We start from the raw sequence: 16,913 nt of genomic DNA, 5'->3' as shown, positions 1-16,913 counted from the left end.
TCTTTTTTCTCAAGTACAGGTCCTTCAAATAAATGTACGGGGCCAACCGCTGGTCGCTCTGCCCAAACCTCTCTGCTTGTTTTTCCATTATTGATGAAATCAGAATTAAAGAGAGGAGCTAACCTGGAATGCACGCACACACACACACACACACACACACACACACACACACACACACACACACACACACACACACACACACACACACACACACACACACACACACACACACACAAGCAGCAGAAAGTTACAATCAGCAGGTGCACTTCAGGTTGAATGTGAGTCTAAGTGTGTGTGTCCGTTTGAATTTGTGTGTGCCAGAGATAGAGGAAGGAGGAAGGGAGGAAAAGAGACGGAGAGCGAGACATTGATTCGTACTCAAACCCCAGCCAACACCACCTCCTCTCCAGCTTTTATTGAATGTTGTGTGTGAGCTCACCAAGAGTCTGGTGGTGGAGTGAAAGAATCCATGCACCAGAAAGAGAGAGAGAACGAGTGAGGAGCACAGACAATATGCGCTAAAAGATGGAGAGAGACATAGAGAGGGAGAGAAAGGGGGTGGGCTTAGGTACAAACATCATAGCAGCTCATTTTCTCCCACCAGCTCCGCTTTTCTCCACACATGAGAGAGCAGACCGACGCTGACTCTCTCTCTCTCTCTCTCTCTCTCTCTCTCTCTCTCTCTCTCTCTCTCTCTCTCTGCATCTCTCTCTCTTCTCTTTCTTGTATGCGCTCCACTGGGGGGGTGGGGGGGCAATGCTCCTGCTGTGTCGATTGGTAGGCAGTTACAAACGTTACTATTTTGAGAGAGTCAGTGTATGCGCTCCGTAGCAAACGATCGGAGGAGGGTTGGAGGGGTGAGTGAGGCAGAGAAAGACAGAGCGGGGTTTGGCTTGCTCCTCTGCACATAAAGAGCCGTGCACATCCAGGATGAGGGAGCGCTGGGAGACTCTGACCTGCGGCCGACGTGACACTGAATCCAGGTAGAAGCGGAAGAAGGCAGGCAGTGTAAGTCAGGAGGTCGCGTGAGAAAGCTGCCTCGCAGAACAGAACCAGAAACATCTTTCTTTTTTTTCTTCACAACGAGCCCTCCATCAAAGGGACAGAGGGTGAAAGAGGACAGAGAGAGGTGGAGGTGAACGGAGAGAGAGGAAAGATGGCGAGTTTTGGGAAACTCACAGACTACTTTAACCGCCGTAAGTCTCGAGAGGAGCTGCGGGTGGGCAGGAGCTCGCGGCGCAGTGGCAGTTACTGCTGCACCGTGGCAGAGGCCAGGTAATCTGTGTGTACGTCTGTGTTTGTCTGTGTCTGTGCACAGGTATGTCGGGGTATGTCGCGTGCATGGCAGACGATCCCTGTGTGTGATAAACTGAACATGTTTACATGCTGTGTCTGCAGAAGATCATAGTGTCACTATGCGTCTCAATGCTTATGTTATAAATTAAGGAATTAATCACATTTGTAAAGCAAATATTTTTTATGTGAATACTACACATAAATTAGAGAAAACATAAGAGTGGTCCTTTAAATCAAAGTGCACAGTAGGGTGATCTGAATAAGAATACAGGTTAAGTTAATGTTTTTTTTTTTAAAGTGACTGTATCTGCACGCAAACATGGCTGTCATACTTACAGGTGTTTGAAACTGTGTGTGGTGTGTGTGTGTGTGTGTGTGTGTTTGTGTGTGTGTGTGCATGTGCATGGAAGCATGTGTCAGATGTGTGATCAAACGTTTGGGTTACATAAGTATGGAGGTGCGGTGGATGTGTGCTGTCAGACATGGTGCTGGATGCTATGGATCCTTCCCACTGATGCACAGTTCAATACAGGAGCTTTTCTTTAGATAAGAGGATAGAGTCGATACGCCTCATATAGGGGAGAAGCAGAAGGAGAGCCAGATCTTGCACACACTGATGTTCACGCTGCCTCACACGTTCACACTGGGAGCTTCCCTGTGGCAACCAACCGTGGCTCCAGCAGAGAGTTTATTTTAGGGTCAGTTTTAAGGGTAAATTAACACCAAGGGTTTGAGAGGTAGAGTCGTTTTGAATTGCTTTTTCCCCAGACAATATAGGAGTTTGAATCTGAAGGGTGTGTGTCTCCTCCTATCCTGGACCCTCACTTCCAAGTTGCACCGTTATGATTTGGACCTGGAGTTGTTGAACAAAGCCTGATTCTTGCTTTTAACATTGAATTTGGAAATTTTGCCTCCACTGCAACACTGTTTGTGTCCAGGTGTCACACAGCTCGCAGCCTGCAAAATGTAATTTGTGTGGCTTTGTTGTTTCTAACAGCCTCCTGCTTCGTGCCACTGCACCGCAATTAGCCTCCTAAAACTCGGAAAGAGAGAGAGATCTGTTTTTCTTGCTGTTAAAGTTGGACCCCCTGAAAAAAATTTTGAACAGCGAGCAGTGATGCACCTTCAAAAATCCTAATCTTAATGAGAATCTGTTTAAATAGCTTGCGAGCCAAGGTTGAATCATCAGCCGGGATAATAGTAGAAGTCAAATGTAAAAGAAACCAGCACCACTGTCGACTTTGAAATAACATCCATCAAAGCTCGAATCATTCTCTCACAGCACATGTGTTAACGTGGGTGGACATGTGGTTTAAAAAAAGCTCTCAGATTCCCTTCCATTACAAATCCAGCACCGCTCTCGTCCCCACACTCTTTGCGTCTCTCCCACTCGCTGTCTCTTTCTCACAGGCCTCCCCGTTCCTACGCCCTTCCATCTTTCCCATCTTCTCTCATGACTTGTGGCCTTTCTTGCTTGGTCTCTTTTTTTTGTCCTCATTTCTATTGTTCATTTTTCTCTCTGCGCTCTGACACAAACCCAGGAGGAGCCGGAGGGGATCAGGGGTGTCGGGAGTTGCGACAGGTCTGTTTGTAGACGTTGGGGCGGCACAGCTGAGCTCTGCCTCCTTTGACGCTGAATGAAGAGCAGTGAGAAGAAGAGTGTGATCTTGTGCAGAACAAGTCACCAGTTAAACAGTCCTTGGCCTTAGTCAGTGCATACATGCATCTATGTGTCATATACAACATTCCAGTGCTGTGTATGTACTTTATCGTCTGCCACCTTCTCCTCAGACCGTGGCTCTAAATTTAGATTTGCCAAGAGCACAAATTGTACCCTTACCCTGAACCCACTGGCCTTAAAGCCATCAAACGTCCACTTCTGCCAGATTTCACTCAGATATTTGTAACCTTTTAATACCTCCAACTTGTAATCGCTGCTATTTTTAAATTTTTCGATAAGTTGCATGAAAAAATGTTCTGCTTTCTGTTGTTTTGCTGTAAAAGAAACAGGAACTTTGGGTGTTCAAATTCGTTGTTTATACCATAGAATCTAATGACGTGTCACCCTGTTTTTATAGCATCAAATCAGTGTGATAAGAACTACCTAAAATTAGATCTTTGAGAAAAATGTATTTAACAAGTACTTTGACTTTTTAATTAGGCCGATGTCCCCACCCATTAACATGATTGCAAGATATATGACTATACTGTGGCCAGCCACCAGATGGCGATCAAGGTACTTTGGCTTAATTTCCAGGGTGAAGTCATGTCGTGCGTCTTTATACAGTTTATACAGATTACATGCAGTAAATGTGCTTTCTCTGGGACACGGCCCTAATCTGTAGTGACAAGTCGGGGTCAGTCCATAACGATTGATGTGAAATCATTCATTATGACTGTTGATGATAAAATTAGTTAATGTCCATCATTCTGTGTTGTAGAGATAAGACTGGCAGCTTCGTTCAGTCTAGTGACTCCTCGAACAGGGTCTGCTAAATCACTGAAAGATAAAGACCCAGGTTAATCCGGCCTTATCCTTCTCACAACCTCCTGAGTCCGCTCTCATTAACACACAGAGATACAGGTTTCCAATGTCCAGGGACCCCTTAGTCAAGCAGGTAATGTTTTTAAAAGCGTGGAGCTTAGGGAAAAGATAATTTATGAGAAGTTTATTTGAAATGCAACGAAGTGGCAAGAAGTAGAGGAATCTGGCGGAAAGAGAACCGAGATGAAAAGAAAGCAGGCTGATACAAAACTTCACCCCACGCACATTAATACTGAATAAGACTTTTAATGAATGGCTCAGTACCAAGCAGCAAGTTTGGCTTATGAATGAGTAACCATGAGCTACTTAACAGGCTCCAGAAGAACTGAATTAAGGTCATTATGATAATAAAAGGAACATTCATTAGACCTGATATAAACGCCATGTGAGGATGTTAAAAAAAGATCTATAGGACTCATTAGTCTTAACTGTTTCAGTCTGTGTTGAATCTGAAATGATTTAATCATTGGACTGCAATCATCTGTCCCTGTTACACAATAGCGTGAGTGTTAGGAGAAGTGGTAGGAGTTTGTGTGTGCGTGTGTGTGTGTGTGTGCGCGCGCATGTTTTAGAAGTTGATTCAGCACCATGGATAGTTCTCACTCTAGCAGCTATATTCATCAGCAGTGCCATTCACAATCATACAGCTTGAAAGTGATATTGCCCACTTAAATGTGTTTTTCGAGCTGTACAATAAATGATAGGACTGTTCTTAAAGGAACACATGAATGCTGGTTTTAAAATCACGTTTATTCGAAAAATTTATAAAAAAAAACAATCATGGCTCAGAATGCCACCTAGTGTTTTAAACTGTTTCGACCTCGCAGGGCGGATGCTTACTAGCATCAGCTGTTCTGGACGTCTCTACGTCATGACATTTATACATATTTGAAAAGGTTAACGCACTCTGATCAAAGGTGGGCGGCCCCCTGCCACCACTCGTGAGTGGGATTCACATTTTCAAATCGACGTGGAAACCAAACCCCTAAACTGCCACATCGTCCACCGTTTTTTTTTGCCTCTGGCTGAGGCAGCCACCTGTGCCAGCACTGAGAACGGCTCGGCGCTCCCTGCTTCGACCCAGCATCGGCTGCCTGTGCTGAGACAACCAGCTCAGAAAGACAATGGTCATGACCTTTCAGGGAATTCTGAAGGCGAAAGGCGCCTAGGTGTGTTTTAGCCCCGCCTCCTAGCACCGCGTTCTCAATGCATCTCTTGAATTTCCAGGGAGAGTTTTCATAAGTTACTTATAAGAGGGCTGCTGCGGCTCTGGAGGTCGAGCTTGTTGTCCACTCACCAGGAGGCATTTCGATCCCCCCGGCTCCTCCAGTCTGCAGAAGTGTCCTTGGGGAAGATACTGAGCCCCAAATTGGCCCAGACAGCAGTGTGTGATGGTGTGTGATAGAAAAAGCACAGCATATAGTAGCGCCGTATGAATGTGTGTGTTAATGGGTTGCTTGTATTTTAAAGCTCTTCAAGTGGGTAATGAGACTGAAAAAGCACTAAACAATCTACCATATACAACAGCTTGAATCACGGTTATCTTTAGAAACTCACCACACATGACTCTTCTCTGTTCAGTAATATAGTGTCAGGGTCGGTAAAATACCTCAGCACCTGCAGAATCACATTGCCGAGAAGTGTCAGGGGGCTGCATGTGCTAATATAGCTGAAATGATTCTGGAACCAAAACCGAAAGCATCTGGTGGATTGTTTATTCCCTGTGGAGGCTCCCTGGAGCTGCCGGCCGGCGTATGCCCGACTGACTGACCAACTTTACCTTCGCCCTTTACACATTGTATACGGGAACACTGTTGTTATTGAAGCGACACAGACGCTTCTCTTTCTGTTTACTTTCCTGAGTTGTTGGTTGATGAAGATCCGCAGTAAAACCCAGGATAGATTTATTTTTGTTGCATCCTTTTTCCGTTGTTTGAACTGGATTGAACTGAGGTATGTTGGGCTTGTGGTCGAGACTGAAACGGACTTTGTAAATATGCGGATCGAACTCTGGACAGCATCTTTGGTTAGTTTTGTTTACGTAGTTTTATGTGAAGTCAAGTCCAACATGTTCTTCAGTGTTCTTCTCTTTACTGTTCCAAATGTTGGTGTTTTATAAAACCCAGACATTTTGCCCCAGCTTTTTCTTACGCACCCACAACACCCCCTCCTCAAAAACAATCCAAAAAAAGGGTATGAGCCAAACCGTGCCTCAAAAACCGAGGTCTGGACTGAACTCTCTATTTGGAGCATCTCTACAGCCCTATGTGCTACTTACTCTTCAATCATGTGTATTGTGCAAACTCTTCTCTCTCCTCATTGTCCGTCAAGCACGGGAGACACGGTTGGAAGAAACTGAAGAATGAGGGGATAAGTGCTGAAAAAGTGTGTTTGTGGTTCACTTGTGTGTCTCAGATACAACCCTATTGTGTTCTAGTGTGTATTTTCACATATGAATTCACACATTACCATCATCCTATGATTGTTTCGCTATCTCTTTTTTACCTACTCTTAAGTCCCCTATTCTAAATTTTGCACGCAGAGCACTGTGGCTGCTTACACAGGCACTAACAAAGAAAGTGAGTTGTTTCCCTTGACTGGAGCCCTGGAGACAACACAGTTGGCAGCAGAACACATGTTGATGCTCAGACGTCAGGGCAAGACATTGTTTTTGTGAAAATGCAGATTGCTGGGGAGCACAAATAATCCTCTCCTCTCTTACTCTCCTGTCCTCTCCTGTCCTCTCCTCTCCCTCTCCCTCTCCTCTCCTCTCCTCTCCTCTCCTCTCCTCTCCTCCTCCTCCTCCCGCTGTTTTTGAGTAGCGTAGCAACAGCTTTGCAGGACGAGTGAGGACCAAATTGTGAGAGTGGCCTGGGCCGGCTGTTCAGCTCAGTGCGTTATCATCATAATGTGCTGTTGGTGGGAGGCAAACTACTGTGTTTGTGCACATGTGTCAGTGTGAGGTTGCCTGTGTGCAGTGCACGTGCGTGTTTACTGGTGGTTATTTCATCTTTTGTCAATTGAAAGGAGTGGGGATGGAAGGATTAACATCTAAAATCAGGGTTATTTATATGGGATTATATTACATTATTGTGCCTTTTATTATTGTCTCTGCAAAGGAGGTTATGTTTTTTCCCTGTTTTGTTTGTTGCATTTGTGTGTTGGTTGATCTTATTTGATTACACAAAAACAACCAAACAGATTTCTATGAAACGTGGGGGAATATGGGTCAGAGAAGAACCCATTCAATTTTGATGCGGTTCCAGGAATTGTTTTTTCTCTTCTTTTAACATTGCGAGATCAACAGATCAACACACTCACCATTTCCCAGTTAATGGATTAATGGATCTTGATGAAAAATCCAGGCATATTTAAGGAACTGATTAGTGTGAAATTTAGAGCTGCTTGATTGAATTTAAGGGGACTGTTTGGCCTTGGCAGAGGTATGTGCTCTGCTGAGTGCCAGTCAAGTTTAATAATACAACCGACACTTTCCTAATTAGACTAATTCCTCCTCCGTTATCGGTTTCTCAAACACGCTCTCTCATCTACTCTGCTGCAGCCAATTCTTCTCAAGTTTGCAGCGTGTGGCAATGAGTCACAGATTATCATGGAGGAGCCCGGGCTACACGTTCCACTTGACTTGCTACAAATCAAGTGTTTGGCAACACTTTGGATTGCTCAGCAGAGACAGACAATTTGACAAGACGCAATTTGCAAATAATGCTGTGCTGCCATAAAGTGTAGAAACTGCACTACCGCTTTCTGCTCACTGCCGCGTAAGCCTACCTGCTGAATGTGTAAATCACTTTGGCACTCCTTGCCGTTGCTGAGCATCCTCTAAGTGTGTGAGGTTATACAAGGGAATAGAGAAGAATGACTGGTTTAAGGCACATTCCAGTTCTTGTTCTTGTTTTACAAAGGACCAAGTGTTTTCAGAAGTCTGAAAGAGAAAGAAACAACATCAACGAGAACGGCACTCATAGAGCTCATACCTCCGCCAAAGCCCAACAGTCCCCTTAAGTTCAGTGAAGCTGCACCAAATTGCTCACACTCATGAATATCATTCCCCTTAATATGGCGGATTAAAAATAAATCAAGATCCATGAATTATACCCTGGGTAATCAGTGAAAATGTACAAAAATGCCCTATCGTGCTATGATAAAGAAAGTTAAAAGTTCCTGTATCCGCACCAAACCATCTCTTTCCTGACTCATACAGCATCCCTCCGTCAAGTAGTGACTGCGTAATGCTACTGTCAAACAAACAAACCATCAAAACAAAACGTATCCTCCTTGCTGGAGGTAATGAGATGCACACTGAGCTGCAGTACAGACACCAAACTGTTACTTTACTTCATGATTGGCTGTCTGCCTCAGAACAGTAACCAAACTGTGTGTAGTGTTAACCATATTACATTGCATGGCATCATATTTTTTTAGCATTGCATTATCACATTGAATTGCACTGCATTGCAATAGGGGTGTATCGTATCGCATTAGCTGTTGCTTCTCATGTATCTTTAATGTATTGGATCGCTGGCAACGCATCAATGCAATGAGATGTGTATCACATCAGTGATGGAGACGCACATGCCTGGTGAAGTGTGTGTGAGTGTGAGTGTGAGTGTGTGTGTGTGTGTGTGTGTGTGTGTGTGTGTGTGTGTGTGTGTGTGTGTGTGTGTGTGTGTGTGTGTGTGTGTGTGTGTGTGTGTGTGTGTGTGTGTGTGTGTGTGTGTGTGTGTGTGTGTGTGTGTGTGTGTGTGTGTGTGTGTGTGTGCTTCAGGCAAATGCTTTTTCATGCAAGTCAGTATGGATTGCTGAGGAGTGAGAGACCTGCCTGTTTCCATTACCATCAAAATATGAATCTGTTTGTGTGTGTTTGTGTGTGTGTGTGTGTGTGTGTGTGTTTGTGTGCCATGCCTGCATGTCTGTAGTCACTGTCAGCTCTTCCTCTGATATTCCCCAACACAAAAGCATTATTCATCATCAGACCGTCCCAGGCTCGTCCAAGTCTCTGCTTTGAATCACATCCAGGGATCCTCTGATCCCAGGTCAAATATTCACATCTCCTCCACCCACCTCCTCCGTCGGGGGAGCAGTTTACTAACTGACAGCGGGCAGATATAAATGCTTTTACTCCTTCAGCCTGTGGATGTGCTGACTTGGAACCTGCAGTCTGTTTACCTCATAGCTCTCAGGTGATAAACAGCCCAGAGGCAGCGGCAAATGCATCCTGAGCCGGGCTTCCAAGGGAGTTAAAAGAGAAGTGAAGTGTTTCACGCAGACACACACGCGTTTAACCTTCTGCTCAAGACCACTTGTCTGTAAAAGGAAACGTTAAAAGAAAGCTTGAAAAACAGACATAAACTACTCCAAGGCATCTATTCTCTGTGAATTAAATAAACAACTGAGTGATGCTGTAGTAACTGATTCTTGCTCTAATTAATTAATGATTAATAATCTGCTTTCATCTAATTGATGAGATATGTTCCCATTCTTATATCAATTTGTATCTGTTTACATGATATTTGGTGAAATACGCTCATTCTGTTACACAAGCATTCAGATTTCTACAGGTGCCAGTGATATGACCATTATGACGTCCTGCTTTTTTGTATTTCAGTTAGAAATTAGTCTGTAAAAGTGAAATGTAAAGAAAGAAGTTTCTTTTTTTTTGCCGGGATAGATGAAAAAAATTGCGTTGTTCTCAATCTGTCTTGTAAATATGAGGTTACAACCATGAGATATTAGCTTAGATAAGCTTAAAGACTGGGCACAGGGTAAAACTGGACTATTGTCAACACCATATGGTTGCAAGGCAAAAGAGGAGACTCCCAGTTGAGAAACAAACCAGCACACAACTCCCTGTAAAACAACTAATTCTTACTTTTACACTTCAGTGGTAATTAGCGAGTGTTAGAGGTGCTGAGAGGCATTACTTTTTGTATCTTTTGTCTCAGCCAGACTAGCTTTTGCCTTATGTTTCACGTGTTATTGTGAAAATAACTGTCTCCTGAGAGTGATATTGACTCCTCAGCTAATTCCCAGCAAAGAAGTGAAGCGTACTCCCCCCCCAAAATGTCAAATTACTTCTTTAAAATTAGAGGAAAATTGAGGTGGGGATTAGGGTTAATAGAGATGATTCATCTGTAAGAGAGTGTCTGCCTGTTTAATGGCACTCTTCTGAATTCATTGTGTTTTTTTTTCTTGCTTTATGAGACAAAAACATCTTAATGCCTTTACGACAACAACACAATCCCTGCACAAATCCCCATCTCACTGAAAACACCAGGACACGAGTCAGGCTGGAACGTCCTCAAGTGATCTTCAGCTGGGGATCATGTGTTCTCGACCCAAACTTGTCACGCAAGAGTCTGAGGTCAAGCGTCTTCCACCTGTGCTGGCCACATCCCTTTGAGTTTGATCACATAAAGCGGAGCAGAGGTGGCATTGGAGTGGGGATTCACTGCAGTGACTCACCATAGTTGCATTTTTCCCTTTCAGTCCAATCTCGGCTCTATTACATAGTATTTTCTGACATCTACTTGCTTTAAAAACTCTGTAAAAACTGTCTGTGTCTTTTTAAAAATGCACTGACGTGCAGAAACAAACAGTATAAATGAACTAAAGTAGCTTTTAAATATGGGCTTCACGTCCCCGTCATTTATATTTGCAGATTACTTGAATACATGTTGTGTGTTGTCATCAATTTTCTCTTAAGGCGATTTTGTGATTGTCCACATCGATTGTTCTCCCACTGGAGACGTTAAAGAAAGCATTTGTTATCGCTTGTGCTCCGAATGGCCTTCATCTTGATTATGCTGAGGTGGAGGTAATTTCACTATTGATCAGTACAGCTGCTCCGTTTGTGCTCATTAACGGTTCCGCCGTGTGTGTGTGTGTGTGTACCACAGTGTGTTCAAGTGAGTGTGTGCGTCTGTGTTTGCGCGTGCTTCAATGAACACGTGTTGTTTTATCACTGAGATAATCAGTCTCTACCGTCGTCAACACTGATCAATTCATTCTACATTAGTCAAAGTTTTGGCCTCTTAATGAAATTAATCCAATTCCCATGTGAGTGTTAAATGAAGTGAAAAGATAAGGTTCTTTGTTTAAAAGCACCTGACATGATAAAGATAAAAAATGCAGATAAATGACGGATTAAATACGTTCAGTCAGAATCGTGCATGATCATCAGTCCTGCAAGATGCAAACGAGAGATAATTTGACTTATAGTGTAAATCATTAGAGCTTGATCGATTTATTGATAAGCCAATAAAAATCACCTATATAAGCATTGGTGTCAGCGTTTGTTTGCAGATATGTGCTGATATATAAACTTTAATTTTCCAGAGTAAACACTGCAGAGAGATGTGCATTTATGTTTACATTTTATGTTTATTTTCTTTATTCAAGCTCTATTTATTTGGTTGTTTTTGAGTTTCCCCTTTTATTTCTGATAATTTATCATAAAGTTCATGGTTAGACTTTTAAATAGTGCCTCATTTACATTTCTTTGTCATACGGGTTTGCTGTGTTCATGATCACTGGAAACACCAATGGTCCTTGTAATTGTCGATGAATGTTTTCCTGCCAGGTCGCTGGAAAGGAAACTGCAGAGACCCCTACTGGCGAAGTCCCGCACCCTTCCCAGCATCCCCCAGTCACCAACGGTCTCCAGGGTCCACCACTCCGATCTCATTGGCGGGAGTCCCCCCCGCAGGAAGAACCCATTGGCTGTGACCAGCCACCCAAAGGCCTGCACTCTGCCACCTGCAGGTAAGAGGACAAGGAAACAGCCACAGTATTTTACAGTTAATAATCCTTTAATCCTTTAAGTGGTCAGGTAAAACATACTTCTTGCTCTTAACAGCCCTGTTGGACTCTACTCGGCTCCTGGGAGATGAGCTAATGTTTTTTCAGACCTCTTGGCCCGTAATGCGTCTCCCTCTTGAACTCTGTAATACTGAGCCAAATGGTCGGCTATCAGGGAGGTACCTGACGCTGCTGATAAAAGAGTGTAAAGGCCACCAGAGCGTAAACTGCAGTCTTCTTAGATATGTCAGACATGTCCGCCTTTTTTAATTTCCTCTTCTACAAACTCTTTGCTCCCTCTGATATTTCCTCCAGCTGATGGAGAGCACACAGCAGCTAGATGTGTCAGCAGGAACGTGCCGGGAAGAAAGAATCACTGCCCCCATCGCTCTCGTTCTTCTTTCTCTCCCTGCCCTTGCTTTTAAATCACTGTGTGTGTCACTGAGAATCCTGAAGCTGTAACCTGCCGACAGAGATAGTGTTCATTCTAAAGACAAAGGTGTTTTTAAGGATGAAAACATTTATAGGTGGTAGAGTACGATGGAGTATTTGGGCTTTATGAAGAAAAACTAAATCTGACATTTGGAGAATGATGTTTTAATGTTACAAGAATAAAGCCGCAACTCAGAAGAAGGTCATACTATTACAAGAGTAAGTGTTCATTTCAGGAAATAAGCAGCAAGGATAACCTGGGCTCACTGGAGTTCCAATCCTTCTGGATCCCAAAATCTCAATGTTTCTTGATAAACATTAAATCCCTCCACAAATTGATGGTTTTCTGATAATCCCCCTCTACAATGATACGTAGCTTAAATTGTTTTACTTAATTGTCATAATATTGCGACTATATTCTTGTAAGATTACAACTTTAGTCTCGTAATATTTTGACTATATTCCCATAACATTACAACTATTTCTGACAAACATTTACCACTTTTTTCTTGTAGTATAATGATTTTATTCTTGTAATCTCAGATTCTTTTTTCCTCTTTAAGTGGTCCTAATGTTCTGTTGTAGTAGAGGCTTCCAGATTAGTACAGATTCCCAGACGTCCAATTCATAAGGCATGAACAGAGAAATCCCTTATTTAACAAAAAATAATCACATATTTAAATGAACAGAAATTAAAATCTGAATAAAAAAAAAACAATATAGAGACAATCGGGTTGTTCCAATTTAATTATTTCTGTGTAAATGAAATTTATGCCCGAGGCTCCAGAGCTGCCAGCAGCGGTCACATCCGAGCTCACCGCTGTAGAGTCGGAGCAGGACATGCCGCAGGCGAGACAACCTTACGCCGCTCCTCATTCACATGCGTTGACAGACACGCTCACAGTCAGCAGCCGCCTGTCACTTCTGATTGATGTCGTTCAACTCCACATGATCACAGAGCCTCGCCACCGCCGGCTACATGAGAACTGGCACATTTCAAGTGTCGGGGTGAGGGAATAATGTTATCATCCTTATTTGCCATATTTAATACAAGAGAAGATTGCACAGGAGGCACACACACACACACACACACACACACACACACACACACACACACACACACACACACACACACACACACACACACACACACACACACACACACACTCACTCACACTCCCAGCCCTTACCATTCTCTCCTCTGTGCAGCTTTTGCGAGAAAAGGAATGTGCAACTCTACAAAGAGAGAAAGGAAACAGCAAACATCAGAGAGGGGGAACTTATTAAAATAAGGCAAAGTCTTTCCTCTTGAAGTAAACCAAAGTCCCACTGGGTTCACAGAGAGACGCAGGAGGTGGCAACTTCCAAAATAACTCAAGCAGACTCAAACATTTTCACAATATAATTAAACAACACAGTCAAAATCCTGTGCCCTGGATGCAGCGGCGGAGGCCCTGCAAAATATTGTCAGGGGAACTTTTCCCGTCATCACTTTTATTTAAATGATTATTTAACTGCCCCGCAAACAAAAACAGTAGTTTTAAAAGAAAAGTAACAGGTGAGAGGCGGAAGAGGAGCAGAGCGCAGGCGCAAACCCAGGTAAAAGAGACCCTCCCACCAAAATAAAACACACAATACCAATCTACTTCATTCCAATACTCACCTTATTGGAATGAATACACACTGTGCACACACATAAATATGTCAAGTAGTAAAGTTTAGGTTCAAAACCCCAACTCTGTCCCAGACTTTCCGGTCTTCAACCAGACCCTTGAAATAACAAAGCTTTTGGCAGAAAAGTAGGGGTGTTATGGGGTCTTGTTAGGGGGTGTCTGACAATTACAGTCTCCTGTACATAGCCAATCATAGAGCTTAAGGGGGTGCTCTCAAAATTGCCATTGCTGTGGCCTAATGTAAACAGCCATTCTCAGGGGCCCTCTCTCACCTCAAGGCAATTGCTTCATTTGCCTTCACTGCTACAACGGCCCTAATCTCTACAAACAGATTCTGCATGTCAATCTGCAGAGAGACAAGATCTGGGGCTTTGTAGTTTCTGGTTCTGCTGTGACCAATCACGTTTCTAGCAGGCTTTGGCTGCCCTTAGGTAAACAGTCCGTGTGGAGAGCAAAAGAGGCGGAACCCATCGACTGAAACGCATCTGTTAACAGCTTTTTTAATTTCTGCAGATAGCCGTTAATAGAGATTAGCCAAAATGTCGTCTGCAAAGACAAAACAAGACAAACAAGTATCGCTGTTATTGTTATGTGAGGAGTTTCGTTCGATTTGTGATACAATAAATAATATAAATTGATCGCTGCCCCCAGAGGCTAATTCGTCGGCAGACAGTGGCCGAAGCACCATTTTGAGTGTGTTTCAGACTGATATCAGGGTTCCAGCCGTACTGATTCCGAAGCTACTGTACATTAATTCAGTGTTGGTGATTGGTTTGGGATAATGGAAGTAAAAAGCTGACATGGCAACACATTCCATCTTTTCTGATCCCGTCTTTTTACATCCTGCCCCTTTTTTCTTGATTGCTTCCTCTTTTTGGCTGCAGCTTCTCTTCTTTCACCGACTCGCTCGACACAGCACTTAGTCACCAAGCAATTTCTAAAATGTATTTTGACCTGAATAACACTATAAATTATCATATGAGGCAACCTAAAAAAAAAAACTCTCCGGACATCTTCCACTTCAGCACGCCAAGAGCAAGATCGAGCTTTTATCGGACATGTTCCTCCGTTAAAATCTATGTGCCACACCTACATGCTGCAAGAAAATAAGCCTTTTAATCAATATCAGTATCCAAAAGGATCTTGCTTTATTACTACTCCTCAGCAAAAACAGCTTACAGCGAATACACTGTACAACATGAACGTTGAGTCAACCCGAGCCCTCACTGCTCTAATCCACTCTCAATCTTTACTGTTACTATACGTCTAATGATCCAGGGCTTAAAAGCATCGCCTCTGATTGGTTTATTCTGCCCAAGTGCTTCCTCTTTGTGTCCTGACTTAACCTACCCCAGCCTCATCGTCTGTGTCTGCCTCCCCTCGCCCTACTACACTCCTCTGTTGCAAATATCAAATTGAGAGAGACTTCAGTCTAACGTGGCCCCTTGTTGCTTAGCAACCACTGTCATTGACCACATCTACCTCTCTCTCTCTCCTTCATTATCTCACCAGTAGTCCTGAGACAACTTTGGAACAAAAAGGGGGAGAAAAATCAAGATGTTAAATAAGCCAGCTCCACTTTACTCAGCGTGTGGAGCCAGATTTGGCTGCTGCTCGGCCAGTGGAACTGATGCTGTAATGTTTCACACTCGCAAGGTCCATTCATGAGCTCAAGCAAGAGCAGCCTCTGCTAAAATACCTGCTGCCAAAATCTTTTCGTAGAAGATGTCACTACAAGGTTATTCTTAATATAAACGCTGTGACTTCAGACTTTAGTGGATAAGGCTCTAAATTATTTTACTGGCTTGAGAACGTCTGACACTAAAGCCCCTTTTCCACTGGTGAAAAAACCCAGTAACACCCACTGCCATCTGGCTTTTGTCTGCAATGGGAATGGATATAATCTGCATTCACTCCCCGGTCAAATGACTCTGCAGTAGATGTGGGTTTTTATCAGCTCAGATCTGCAGAGATGGAAACATGACACCTGGGTGTATGCAGCATTTCTTCTTCTTCATCTTGGCAGTCTAGACGCTGACGCTGCACTTTTTCTGTGACCCGTTATGATGCACATTGAAGGTTTCGATCTTTGAATGCCTGTGTTCATACTGTTTTTTTAAATTTTGGGAACAATGTGCAACAGCAAAAAAAACACGTTTCTTCTTATCTTGCAAAATGCAACACCGGCAAGATAGCGAGGTGAGAGAGATTCTCAGTTAAGGGCACGTTGGTTCGACGTCACAAACATGACTCACCGGGAAAGTTTGTAAGATCCATGTTCACTGCAGTCCATGATCCAACTTCTACTAATACTATTATATGTCTGAAGTGTTTGTATGTTCTTAGTACTTCCTTTGCATCATTATTTTTGGAAAGAGAAATGAAACGTTGAACTTACCCAGTTGTTATGTTTTCATTTACATCCCGTCTTATTTGACACCATAAATATTGCAGCTGTGGCTCAGAAGGGTAGAGAGGGTCTTCCACTAACCATAAGGTTGGTGGTTCCATCCCCGCCTGCATTCTGCAGTGTTGTTGAGCAAGATACTGAACCACAAAGTGCCCCTGATTCGCTGAAAGTGTATGAATTGTGTGTGATGGAAAAAGCATTGTGTATAGACGCGCTGTATGAATGGGCGAATGCTACTTGGATTGTAAAGAGCTTTGAGTGTTCGATAAGTCTGGAGAAGTGCTTCATAACTACAGTCCATTTACCGTTACTATAAAGACTATATATGCAGTAGGCTATATATATTTTATGGTCTAAAAAGTGCTGATTTAGCCTTTAACTTGGTCTTTTTAATGACTTGACAGTGTCCTTTGCCTTGATCGACAGACTTGCTGCAGCTTACCCAGCATGCATCAGATTCTGTAAGTAACTGAAAGATGAACGAGCGCTTTATGAGCGCTATTAGACGGGCGGCCGGGCGCTGACAGGACGTCTGACGGATGTCAAGCGGGGAGTGATGGAAGTCGGCTGTGATTAGTGCAGCGGAGCTCTGCTCTGACAGCGAACATCCATCTCTGCTGTGTGACTGTGGAAAGCTCCGCCATCATGTCTGCAGTTTTTTTGCCACGTGTCTTTGTCATTGCAAATTTGTTCCTTACGCTTTTTCTAGTTGTTTAAGAGGCAGCCTGAGAAAAATGTC

The 16,913-nt window shown here is 43.3% G+C and overlaps 1 protein-coding gene across 1 annotated transcript in view; it reads left to right on the top strand.

Annotated features, from left to right (window-relative positions):
* Nucleotides 1–777: 777 nt before the first annotated feature.
* LOC118101061 (ankyrin repeat and fibronectin type-III domain-containing protein 1) overlaps nt 778–16,913 on the top strand; it is a 117,801-nt gene continuing 101,665 nt past the window's right edge. The window contains exons 1-2 of the mRNA XM_035146697.2: nt 778–1,275; nt 11,442–11,623. Coding sequence (XP_035002588.1) covers nt 1,157–1,275; nt 11,442–11,623 — 301 coding nt within the window. The 5' untranslated portion in view covers nt 778–1,156. The remainder of the gene's footprint in view (nt 1,276–11,441; nt 11,624–16,913) is intronic.

This window comes from Hippoglossus stenolepis, chromosome 21 (genome assembly GCF_022539355.2).
Source record: "Hippoglossus stenolepis isolate QCI-W04-F060 chromosome 21, HSTE1.2, whole genome shotgun sequence".
Classification (NCBI taxonomy): domain Eukaryota; kingdom Metazoa; phylum Chordata; class Actinopteri; order Pleuronectiformes; family Pleuronectidae; genus Hippoglossus; species Hippoglossus stenolepis.
Note: the sequence above shows the minus strand (reverse complement) of the source record. Positions and strands in the feature narration are given on the sequence as shown.